Consider the following 13,944-nt stretch of genomic DNA (forward strand, 5'->3'; position numbering starts at 1 on the left):
TATGTTGAATAAAGAAAAATAGTTTGCAATGTTAATAATACACAACCAAATATTTGTATTATACAAGCATGAAATTAACTTAGCAATATATTTACTCTGACCCCAAGAGGATTCACACAGAGTGAGAAATTTACAGGTTGTGCCCTGTTCTCCTCTAACTTTTACACAAATATGAACAGGGGTTTAGCATGAACATGGCAACAGCAGGACATGCTATACATCATCATAACTCCCTCTTTAGGGTAATGGTGAAGTCTGCAGGTAATGTCTGAAGGGAGTTGACAGTGCTCATTGTAAAGCAGAGTCCCTGAGGGTTGGCGATGGGCAGGGAATGATAGGAATGTCCAGGCCCCCACGTCCTGTCCAGTCTCAAATGCTCAATCACCCACCTGGAGCTCACACTTGACTGACAGTAGCGGAGGAGAACAGGCTGCTCAAAGTCATTTCAAAACTACATAGAGAACAACAAAAACCCACAGAGAGAGAGAAAGTGGACTTCAGAATGTTTTTTGGGGGGATGCCTGCATAATAATATAAATTATGAAACCTTCTTGTAATTCTTTGTAGTATATAAAATATTATATTTTCAGCTGAATTTCAGTACATGACCAGAAAGTTCTTTTTTTTTTTTTTTGTTGGTTTAGTCCTTTTATTTATCAGGAGTTGCCACAGCGGAATAAACCACCATATGTTTTAAGCTGCGGATGCTCTTATAGTGCAACCCATCACTGGGAAACACCAATAAACTCTCATTCGCACATATACACTACGGACAATTAAGCTTACCCAATTCACCAATAGCTTATGTCTTTGGACTTGTGGGGGAAACCAGAGCGACCGGAGGAAACCCACGCAAACATGGGTAGAACATGCAAACTCCACACAGAAATGTCAACTGACCCAGCTGAGGCTCGAACCAGTGAACTTCTTGCTGTGAGGTGGTCGTGCTACCCACTGTGCCATTGTGGCGCCATGTCCAGAAAGTTACATTCAAATGAACGAATCATGATGAAGTTTATTATTAACACTTTGTAACTTTTTGATTTAGTTTAATTTTAAGTTTTTTTTTATACATGCTGTTAGATTTTTTAGAATCAAAATCTCTTAAAATCTAAAACTATTAGATTTAATCAGTTAAAAGATATGAATATGGTATAAATATATCGAGCTGTGGAAAAAGCCACAGATCCAATTAGTTAATTCTATGAGATTGGTTTACTTAAAATCCAGGGGCAAAATTGACGCAGTTCCATACTACACTCAGTAAATAAATTGATAAGAAGCATTTAAAACACATTGGTTATATGGATTTTATTACATAGATTGTGTTCTTATTTGTTTCATTTATGTTTAACAAATATCAATCATATAAAGTTTATCAACTGAATTATGTTAAACGTATGTAATCCAAATGGATGGAAATTTTATATGCAATCAGAAAACATAAATCTTATTTGTCAGGCATAACTTTTTTTGGAGTGAATATGTGTGAATGCTATTTGCAAACGGTTATCATTAAAGTTTGTAAAATGTTTATTAAAGGTGCCTAACCTTTACCAATTGTAATTTAGAGAATAAAGAATAAGCTCTGAGAAGCAAATTTAATAGCCATGATTAGAAGAGCATATTATTGACTGTATATAGGTGAGTGTGCTGTGGTGTAATGGTTAATACAGGGGGCCATGCACTAGAGGGTGGTCCAAAGAAGCAAGAAATTATTAAAATTATGCCCTATAACAAAGATGTAATGCTGCTCTAAGTGTGTTGTAAATCACTCACTCAACCAAACAACCAACCAAAACATCCCATAATTAATAAACAATCTGTATTTTATCCATTAAACTGTTAGCAACAACAGCAACAACAAAATAAATAAAAAATATTATAATTATCCGTTGTGGTAAAGAAGGAGCTGAGCCGATAGGCAAACCTCTCGATTTACCAGTCAATCTACGTTCCTACTTTCATATGGTCATGAGCTTTGGGTCATGACAGAAAGGACAAGATCTTGAAAACAAGCGGCCGAAATGAGTTTCCTTCGAAGGGTGGCAGGGCGCACTCTTATAGGGTGAGGAGCTCTGACACACGGGAGGTAAAGCCGCTGCTCCTCCACATCGAGAGAAGTCAGCTGAGGTTGCTCGGGCATCTGTTTCGGATGCTTCCTAGACGCCTACCTAGGGAGGTGTTACAGGCATGTCCCACCGGGAGGAGGCCTCTGGGAAGACCCAGGACACGTTGGAGGGACTATGTCTCTCGGCTGACCTGGCAACGCCTGGGAAGAGCTGGAGGAAGTGTCTGGGGAGAGAAAAGTCTGGGGTTCTCTCCTAAGACTGGTGCCTCCGCGACCGGAATTCATTCGTTAATATTCTTTTCAACTTAGTCCCTTTATTAACCTGGGGTCTCCACAGCGGAATGAACCACCAACTTATCCAGCACATGTTTTACGCAGCGGATGCTCTTTCAGCCGCAACCCATCACTGGGAAACATCTATTCACACTCATTCACACACATACACTACAGACAATTTAGGGTACCCAATTCTTCTGGACTTTGGACAATATTATTTGATAATAATCATCATAATCATCATTATCATCATCATCATAATAATAATAATAATAATAATAATAATAATAATAATAATAATAATAATAATAATAATAATAATAATAATAATAATAGATAAACTAAAATTATTTAAACATACTCCCCACTGTGTTTTTCACAAACAAACAAGCTTTCAAACTAAAGCTGCATTATTTCCAGGATGATTACAGTGTGTACTTGAACTGCTTGTCTGTAGAAAGTACTGTGGGTAATCACATACACCAGCACATTGTAGAGAAGCCCTAGTTACTACAGTAGTTAGAAAACACAACAGTGGACAACAGCCATCCATTCAGACCCTTCTCTAACTCAGTCTGACCCCTACACAGACTGCCCTGGCAGAGATGGGTTTGTTGTGTGGGGTGGACTGGAAGCTGATGTGTTTTTTCCATGCTGTGTATTTTCCAATGAGCGCAATATATCATTGCAAAGGCTAAATGGATGTATTGTACATCAGAAAAAACTGCAGAGCGGAACTTCCTGCTAATCAATGATGTCACTTTTAAGGTCAGCATCTGACTTGAAGGAATTAAAAAACAAAGAATGGATGCAATTCACTCTTCTAAGGTGATTTGGTTCACTGCAGGGCTGTAGGCAGAAGGATCTAAAAAGTTGCTAAAAAGTAGACAAAATATAAGTCACAACTACGAAGACACATCAGTGACAGTCGAAAGGTAAACAATTAAACAGTTTTATACAGTGCCCTCCACTAACATTTGGTAAATATAAGCCTTCACTGTAATAAGTTATTAGTTGCATCACTTAAAGGTGCTGTATGTAAGTTTTTTACTCTTCTAAAAGCATAAAAACATTATAATATGTTTGCAGATATTTAAGAAACATGCCAAGCAAATATTATTCCTTACATGTATATAGCACTTTTCTAGACACTCAAAGCGCTTTACCATGTTTGGGGTGAATCTCCTCATCCACCACCAGTGTGCAGCATCCACCTGGATGACGCGACGTCAGCCATATTGCGGCAGACCACACACCAATTATGATATGGGGATGGTTAGGAGGCCATGATGGACAGAGGACAGTGGGCAAATTTGGCCAGGACGCCAGGGTTAAACCCCTACTCTTTTTTTGAATTACATCTTGGGATTTTTAACGACCACAGAGAGTCAGGACCTCGGTTTAACGTCTGTAGCGAGTATACCGATGCCACGTCGCCCTGGTCCAAGATTCACCCCAGCTGGCACCTAATCCACACCAGATCGCTCACAGCTGGAGCTCAATAAGAGGAGAAACATAAAAGCCAGGCCCACACACAAGTAAGACAAGCTTCATTCTGACATGACTCCCTGCGCTAACACATGTGTCTCTCTGTCTCTCTCCCACAGCAGACTCCAGCTCGTGATCCATCCGGCACCCGAACTCTCACTCTACTTTACCTTCTCCCCGGAGCACCAGAGCACCTACCCCTCAAAGAGCACCGTATTTCACTTGTTCACTTTGTAAATAAAGCACCCTCTGCGGACTTGTTTGTAACCCAACGCCACTGTGTATGTGTTTTCCCTCTGCCTCGCTACATGTCTCATCTAAAAGACGGCACTCAGGGCCTACTCACACTATGCCATCCGTATCGTGCCCAGGCCCGTTTCCCGGATTGTTTGAGAAGTGTGAGTGCGCTGAATCGGGCTCAAGCACGGTTCACTTGTCCGGCCCTGGCCCGGTTGGAAGAGGTGTGCCTGAGCGCGGATCACTTGGGCTTTGGCGCGGTACGCTTGTGTGTGAGCGCAAAACGCGCCAAAGCCCGAAACTGAAAGCGAGACGTGACTTTTAAGGGGTTGTTTCATATGGATTTATTAATCATTCTTACTGTTCAGTGATCGCAAATCACTAAACGCAAAGTGATCTGCCGTAGTTTATTAAAGACGCAAACCCCTCACTGCACGTCAGCTGCGCGCCTTCAGCAGACCTCCTCATTCCTGCAGCACGAGAGCTTTATTATTGTTTATGAGCGCCAAAAGTGGCGGATCTGTCCGGTGAAATATCTGACTACGTGTCACCGCATCCCTAAGGACTAAATATTTGACTGCATGTCAATGCATAACAAACGACTGAAAGGATATAACTAGAGAAATCTCCACTGTGCGACTGGGTGAGAGCGTATGGCAAGCCGTTTTAGGATTTAAACCTTGTTCTGACTATCCATAAATATATTTAGAGATATCTCTAATTATATTTTGACTTGTCATATTTATAATTCGACTAGTCAGATTGGAGATATCTGCAAATATATTATGACTGACTAGTCATATTCCTCCGTTGACTTCCATTGAAAAATATTTGCAGATATCTCTAAATGAGTTTTGACTTGTCACAATTGTAATTAGACATATCTCCAAATGAATGTTGACTAGTCAAAAATCCAATTCAAGATATCTACAACTGTAATTCGACTATTAGCAAATTAATTAGAGATATCTTCAAATATATTTGTAAATATCTCTAAATATGACGAATTAAAGATATCTTCAAATATATTATGACTAGTAAAAACTCAGTTAGAGATATCTCTAATTACAATTGTTACTAGTCAAAATTCATTTGGAGATATCTCTAATTACAATTGTTACTAGTCAAAATTCATTTGGAGATATCTCTAATTACAATTGTGACTAATCAAAACTCAGTTAGAGATATCAGCAAATATTTTTCAATGGAAGTCAATGGAGGAATATGACTAGTCATAATATATTTGCAGATATCTCCAATCTAATTTCGTACAATTGTAATTGCAGATATCTCTAATTGTCATTCTGAGTAGTGGAATTATAATTATGACTAGTCAAAATATAATTAGAGATATCTCTAAATATATTTATGGAGTCAGAACAAAGATTTAAATGCTAAAAAGGCTTGCCATAGAGAGCGCTTCTCACAGAACAGAGCAGCAGCGATGACGTAAGCGTGCCGAGGTCCGATATGGTGTGAGCGCGGGCCATCGGGGGAGACGGGAGGGGGGACAAGCGTGCTTTGGTTCGGTTCGAGGCAACTGTACCTAGTGTGAGTACGGCCTCACTGAGCAGTATAGAGTCCCCTTCACTGTACTGGGGCATTAGGACCCACACAGACCACAGGTTGAGCGCTCTGGCAGCAACCTAGCTTTCTCATGTGGTCCATCCAGGTACTGACCGGGCGCAGCCCTGCTTAGCTTTAGAGGGCAACCATGTAAGAGTAGCAGAGAGCTAGCTGTCAAACTTACATAGTGCACCTTTAAAAACAACTTGGAACTGTTAAGTTGACAAACTCATATTTTATCTGAAAAACAGTGCTGAAGTCAGATATTTTGCTTTGAAAATGTGTTTTCCATGCCAGAACGTCTGTCTTTGTTTTGGTCATTTAACCCGCCCCGTTTCTAATTCATTAATTTGAGGTGTTGGTTAGAACTCCTTTTAATAAGGAAAATATTCCTTCTATCGCATGCCATTGCTTTCATTTAAAACACAACTTAAGTCAGACTCGCTCCTCAATCTGGCAACCTGGGCTTGCAATTGTTTTGATCAAGGAATGTAATACCTAGTTCAGCCACTGGGTGTCAAACGACAATGGTTACAGGTTTCCAACATTCTTCAAACTATCTTTTTTGTGTTTAACAGAAAATAGAAACTCATGCATGTTTGGAACCACCTAAGGGTGAGTAAATGGTGATTACATTTTAGTTTTTGGGTGAATTATCACCTTCACTTGAACAATCTCTGTAAGATGCTTTAAAAAAATATGTAGATCAGTAAGAAAATGCCCAGAGACCCGATATACTAATGAATTAGAGATAAAACAAGTGTTGAATCTATCATCAAACAGCTTCATTGCTAAAGCTAAGCCAACATTTAACAAAGACAACATTTAACATTCAAACCCTACACTGTTACTGGTTCAAATCCCACAGTTACAGAATACAAAACATCTCAAAAAGAAGAAATGCTTTCTTCCGCTCTGACAATGTTCCCCAGGTTAAGGCATTGGTATTTCAGGACAATTCTTTATCCACAACCAGTCCAGTCAAGGTGTGGATGGAGGACAACCAGATCAAGACCTTATCACAGTCATCGCAATCTCCAGACCTAAACCCTACTGAAATATACCTCTGGAATGTAAGCAAGAGGGTCACCTGCCATTAAATGTAGCCAGCGGCTTGATTATTTGCACTAAAGGTGGCATAAAATCAACATGAGCAACTAATAGGAAGCCAAGAAGCATATAAGCGTGTGTGTGTGTGTGTGTGTGTGTGTGTGTGTGTGTTTGCAAGCATGTGGGTTTTAAAAAATAAATACATCCTCTTTGCTTTTATCTAGGACTTTCTTCATAATATTTCTACATTTTAAAGAATAATATATGTATTTGAAATATAGAATACACTTTCAGTGCTTGGCAAAAATAAATTTACATGTTAATTTATTTATTTTATATTTATATATTTATATTTTGCAGTGGTCTCTCAATAATTTTTTTTCCAGAGTTGTATGCATTTTACAACAGTTATTAATATTGGTTAAAGTTTAGTTCTACATATACTACATTTCAAGTCTGTGGCCAGTAGCATTCACTTTAATGATAACATTGTTGCCCTTCTTTTAGTTATACCATTTTTAGTTAATCCATAAATTAATCCATTTGAACAGCATTGCTGTTTTTAACATTGTTTAATTATTGTGAAAAGCGCTATACAAATAAACATGAACTGAATTGAATATAAGAAATATTTCTTAAATCATCATTTTAGAATGATTTTTGGAAGATTCTGAAGACCGGTTAAATGATGCTGAAAATGAAAAATAGTGTAAATGAACAGTAGTGTGTACTAATAATATGTTTTACATTACCAATTGTTAATGTACAGTCAGCTTAAGCTATTATTCAGTCATTCATTTTCTTTTCGACTTAGTCCCGTTATTAATCTGGAGTCACCACAGCAGATTGAACCCCCAACTTATCCAGCATATGTTTTACGCATCCATAAAACATCCATTAACATCCATATACACTCATACACCACAGACAACTTAGCTTAAACAATTCACCTGTACCACATATCTTTGGACTGTGAGGGAAACTGGAGCACCTGAAGGAAACCCACGCCAAAGTGGAGAGAACATGCAAACTCAGAAACGCCAACTGTCCCAGCCGAGGCTTGAACCAGCGACTTTCTTGCTGTAAGGCAACAACACTACCTACTGCATCACCATATGCTATTAACTGTCCTATAATATAACATCTTGCTAATGAGCTATAACATTAACAAGACTGAAAATGCTGTTAAAAATGTGATTTAAATTGCTTTGAGTTTGGCATGGTTGTTTGTGCCAGACAGGTTGGTTTTACGATAGAATTTGCAGAGAATGGTCTGACAAAATGAAAAGAAGTTCTGGATTCATGATGTCTTGTATTGGTGGTTCCGGTATCTGATAGTGTAATGGTGTGGGGAGACTTTCGGAAATACAATATGAGCAGAAAATATAGTTGCCATACAATTAAAATGTGGCTATACCTAGGCATAGCATAACAATAACAGTTATTACATGGTAATGATATATTGTGGGTCTCAAACTGTTTCTTTGTTCTAATGCAAAACCTGTTAAATTAATTCCTGCCTGTATTTTCATATACATTATAGCTTCATTCTATACATCTCTGTCATTCTCTTTTTCAGAGTATAGCGATAATTTAGCCTATATTACATTCAAAACACAACTCAGGAGTGAAATAGGTTTCCCGAAGGCTTAAATATAGCACACTCAATCCTACTAACTAAAATAAACCTCTCCACCACTTTACTTAAAAGGTTTGGTGACAAGACCTACACACTTTGTTTCATTTTTTTGATGAATTTAATTCTTTTGCGTCAGAACAGAGCTCATTAATATTCATAATTGTTGCAATTATGGTCAAAACTGAGCTTTTCAATCTAGGGGTAATTCCTGTGGTTATAAGTAAGCATATAAAACTGTTACTGGACAATTTAGTAATTAACTAAACCACAAATGTACTATGCAGAAATTAAAGAAAAATTTAACATACAGTATAGGGCTGTATTTTAATGAACTAGACACAAGGTCTAAAGGGCATGGCGCAAAAGCATTAAGGGTGTGTCCGAATCTACTTTTGCCATTTTAAGCATAAAAATATATACTCTGCGCCCCTGCGCATGGTCTAACAAGGTTGTGCTTATTCTCTTAATGAGTTATGGGTGTGGTTTGAGCATAACGTGTATTTAACCAATCAGTCTCATCTCACATTCCCTTTAAGAGTCAGTAGCATCACGCCATGGTGCATTTGCTTTTTATATGGCAGACTTTGTAAGTGGAAAAACTGAACGATTCACTACCGAGAAAATAGTTAAACAGAGCATCTGCAGCACGAGGAAAAAGAATAAGCCTCCTCCATTCGGCATCTTAACTCTCTGTTTACTTTATTTTTACTATTACTCCTTTCCTTTCATGGATAAGGAAACGGTCGAAACTGATTCCATGGACTAGAAAAAATACAGTTAAACAGCATCTGCAGCACGAGGTTAAAGAATGAGGGTCCTCCATTCGGCCTCTTAACTCTCTGTTTACTTTACATTTACTCTTTACTTTACTCCTTAACTTTCACGAAACTTTTCAAGGAAACGTTGGAAACTCATTCCACTGAAGACATCTATAAGTCTACATATTTAATATTGTTTGTTAAGCGCAAAGATTTGTTTTAAAACTATTTGTGAATTGAGTTCTAATTTCCAGCAAGCTAATAAATGAACAATAATAATGAAATGTGGTCAAGAAACTGAATTATATCCAAACACACGTCTTATTCTTATGCCACATATAAGGATGCATAAGTCTCCAAAACCTGACAGGTTCTGGTTTCTAAACTTGCTAAAACAAATATAAATATGCACGTATTAAATAATACTGCTAATAATAATAACATTATACAAATACAAATTGTAATGAATAAACTGGAAAAAGCACCCCGAGGTGAAGAAGGCATAAAGGTAGTGGTTTTTATATTCATGCTGAAAATAATAATTGTTGAAACATTTGAATCCTTTATTTTTATTCATTTGTAAAGATATTTGTGTATTAAGCAATGTGTGTATTAAGCAATGTGTAAGTGTTTGAACCCACATACGTAGGTGCATGAATAACGCTTTGCGCTGGACGTTAGACCAGATTTTGTTGGTCAATGACACTGTCTATTTTAGTTCCACAAAAAGCAACACGTCAGCAATGTATCTTAACACACCTCCTTTATAGATCAGCATGTCCATGAGTCCAGAAAGTAGCGCAAATGCATTTGCTTTTTAAACAATGTGGTGCAAAACGTGAAAATTTAGGTTGTGCTGGTCTGAAAATGGCAAGAAATCTCACCAATCTCACTTGCGCCTATTTGCGTCGGGAGTATGATAGGGCCCATAGAATCACAATACTCTCAATGGCACTTTTAAAACCCACAGCCAACGTTAGTAGTATTGCTAACCATGTCCATCCTTTATCATCACAGTTGCCATCTTGGGATACTACTTCACGCAGGTTAGTGTGGTGCCACATCAAAAAAGTTCAAATAATCGAAAACAGTTTTTTTTTTAACATGACAGTGAGTTCTCTAAACTCGCATGGCCCCCACATTTACCAGCTCTCAATCCAGTAGAGCACCTTTGTGATGCGCAGGAATATGAGATTCACATAACAGAAGTGCAGCCAACAAATCTGCAGCACATATGTGATCCTATCATGTCAATATGGATGAAAACCTTTTGAATCTATGGAACAAAGAATATAAAGGCAAAAAATGAGGCCAATTTGATGCTAGCAAAATGTACCTAATATGACAGACACGTCTAATGTTTACATATAAACTCTGTTGTAAAGTAATTAACAATTATTCCTTAAGATGTTTTAAGTGTGACTCTTCGGGTCAGTGATGAGTATCTCAAGTTACGTGGCTGTCATGCTGTTTGGATGATTGCCTTTTGAAGACAGTGAGCTCATTAACTAACCAGTACAGAGAGGATATGAAGAATTAACATTATTTTAACAGTTTACTCCACAATTTTTGGTCAAACCAGATGTCTGAGCACATAATTGTGTTGAAAAATGTAGACTGTAATACTATTCTAAGGTTGGGCATACGTCAATAAAAGAGAGATCACCTGAACGATTTTACCTGAACGATTCTATAGGTGGCATCAGACACTGGGATAATCACAAAACTCAGTGTTTACTGGATGTCATCAAATTACAAGTGATATTAAAGGGAGAGTTTAACCCAAGATTAAAACTCTGTATTTATTCACTTCTACTTGTTTCAAACCTATTTGAGTTTCCCTTATCTAATGAACACAAGAGAAAATCTTTTGAAGAATTTTGGAAACTGGTAGCCACTGACAATATATTTTATTTTCTAAAATGAATGTCAAAGGCTACCAGTTATATATATTTGTTTGTTGAATAAATAAAAGATACTCATAAAGGATTAATCAAGGATGATCGTGAGTAAATTTTGGGTATATGATGAGTAAAGTAGGTTGATTGGATCACAGAGAGGAGGGAGAAGCACTGACCCTCTTTCCTAACTGTTAAAACAAGTTTTTGTCCTAACAATCTGTGAGTTTCTAAAAGTTTCTCAAAACAACAGCATAAACAACTATGACAATTGTTACCTCAGGTATAAATTATGTGCTTTATTCAGTGTTAAATTCTACAAATGTGAGTTTAAATATGATTATATGTGACATTTATTGCCATACAACTGAAAGCAGCAGCTGTCAGTTCATCTAATAATAGTTTTGGTTTTAAAATGAAAGTCGGAATAGTGACTCCATTAGTCATTCAGCCTATGTACTTTTAATAATCTTAAATAGGTTAAATAAGTATTAATTATAATATAATGCTTACCATTTCATTGAAAATGCAGTGGCTGGTATTTAAATGTTTATGTTTTGTCACATCATGTTTATGGCAGACAAGGATAAACTGCATGTTGCTGAAGTCTTGTTGAGCCATAAGTGGTTAGGACATGGTATGTAATGCACATTGTAACTTTAATTTTGGGTTAAACAACCAAAACTGTCCACATTGTCTTTAAAAGAATTTCCTTTTATAATCTAATACTGTACAAATACCTGAAATCAGTCTAGATTTGAAATCGCATGCATGTCTATGAGCATAATAAAGCTGCAAATCTCCCAGGCATTTTTGATCTGATTAGAATTTTGCCAAATGATCATAAGTAATCATAAGATCTACAACTGGTGTACTTCTCTCTGGTGTACTATTATGGCTGGTTTCATTTAATTCCTTTTGCTCTAATTCATCAATAAAAGTTAAGTGTTTAAGTGTTTATGGCTACAAACGTACATCATAAATCCTCATCTTGATTGTCTACAACATTGTGCCACATTTTTCATTTAAACACCTACAGGTGTCAGATTTGCAAGTTTTCTTTGAATAATTATCTAATGTTGCCCCATCAACACTGTAAAATTACTGAAAATAAAGACTACTTCTGGTGTAAATATCTAAAAAGGTTCAAGTCAATGATGGCATATATGGCTAAACTGTTTAAAATGCACAGAACAAAATTAAAGTGATTTTAACCTTTAGTTTTACTACAAATCGAACCAAAAAGCCATAATTATTGTAGTTAATCTATGGAAACTACAAATTATGATTTTGTTACACACAGAGAAAAATGTATAAAAAATGTACATTAATTTATAATAAATATTATAGTGTTACAACCATATAGTAGAGTGAATTAAATTGTGTATATTATTTACATCGCTTTGTAAATGAATGCTAAAGAATACTGTAGTAAAAATATCATGAACTTAAAGACTGCACTAAATACTGTAGTATTCTTTAGTTTTAATTACAGTAAACTCTGATGTTCTGCACTTTAATGTACCCTATAGTTGTAGAAAACTTGGCTGATTAGGAATTTGACAAAGAATTTGTCTTGGCTGATTTAGAATTACCATAACATATTAATAGTATCAAGATCAAATGGATTACTAGTATGAATTAGGGCTGCACTATACTGTATATTGTTTCAGCATCCACATCGCAATGTCCACATCCGCTAGAGTCACATCACAAGATATGCAATGTTGAGTCTAAATAATAGTTGGAGTTAGAGAATTGCATTTAAGTATTTTTGATTTGCAAAAAAATCTTAGATTTTTTTTTCCAAATATTTATTTTTCAAAGTAAAAACAAAGCTATAGTTTTGTGATTATTCAATTTCTGTACCTGAATACTGTTAGGTTCCATAAAAAAAACATCAAATACAGCTATTTGAACTATCTTATAAAAAAAACTAATATCGTGTAATTTATTGTAGAAAAATAAAATATTGCAATGTCAGCTTTTTTAAATATTATATAAATATTTATTATACTTGTTTATTGAATAAAGAATGCAACAGTTGACTGTAGTATTAACGGTAGCAAACTGATAAACAATAAATACTGTAGTATGCTTTAGTTTATACCACAGTAATATGCCATTTACTACAGTTGTACAAAACCTGGTAGTGGATGATTTGTGGTATATATCAGTTGTTTTATTAACACACACACAGCTAGTAAAAGATCATAACAAACTAATTCAAGCACTTTATGGTTAAACAATTTTACTATAAGTTTCTATCCTTTTTCATGTTGGACGGGGTCACTTCAGGTAGAAATGTCTCTTAATATAACCGTTTAGACGTGCAGGATTTAGTGCAACCCGGTGGTGTAAATTGTGTCTTCACAGCTGCTCAAGTGCACCCAAAAGTAGTAAAAGAGTATTCCCCTACCTTCCATGACATGAAGCGCAGAGGAGAGATAACCCAAGGCGAGATGCGCACCAACGAGCCACGACAGGAGGCTAAATGAATGAAGGCAGTGATGTTCAACATAAATAGCTTATAGTAACATAAACAACTGTTGATCAAACATCCCATCCACTTACCGAAATTTCATTTTTGTTCAAAAGTCCAAGCATGAGATTAGTGCAAAAACGTGGATATCAACACTTCCAGAGTGTTGTCACCCACTCTCTCTCTCTCTCTCTTTCTGTTCTCCTGACTGACTCTCTCCAGTCTCTCTCACTTCGTGGCTGAACAAAGACTGCCTCAGTCTCAGTGCTACACGGCGCTCCGGACTGCTGAAATCCGACCCCAAAAAATCTCCGAGAAGCGACGCTCTCGACTCTTTCAAATCCGTTTTAGAGCAGTGACCCCATAAACAACTCGCCTGTTCAATCCTTCAACAAATATATTTTTTTATCATCCTTGGCTGTGAGTTGCATCACATGGCGGTGAGGTCCGTGAATTCCCTCATGTGGTGTTTATTAAGA

General features: G+C 36.7%; 1 protein-coding gene across 7 annotated transcripts in view; it reads right to left on the bottom strand.

Annotated features, from left to right (window-relative positions):
• The window catches only part of col15a1b (collagen, type XV, alpha 1b), an 84,090-nt gene extending 70,373 nt beyond the window's left edge, over nt 1-13,717 (bottom strand). For 6 of the 7 annotated variants that reach the window (XM_087239573.1, XM_087239571.1, XM_087239572.1 and 3 more), the window contains exons 1-2: nt 13,558-13,717; nt 13,403-13,473 (exon numbers count right to left, since the gene is read on the bottom strand). In XM_087239573.1, the coding sequence (XP_087095699.1) occupies nt 13,403-13,473; nt 13,558-13,568 (82 nt within the window). In that variant the 5' untranslated portion in view covers nt 13,569-13,717. 7 annotated transcript variants of the gene reach the window in all.
• Between the last annotated feature and the right edge of the window lie 227 nt (nt 13,718-13,944).

Source organism: Danio rerio, chromosome 2, assembly GCF_052040795.2.
Source record: "Danio rerio strain M-AB ecotype USA chromosome 2, GRCz13ab, whole genome shotgun sequence".
Lineage (NCBI taxonomy): Eukaryota > Metazoa > Chordata > Actinopteri > Cypriniformes > Danionidae > Danio > Danio rerio.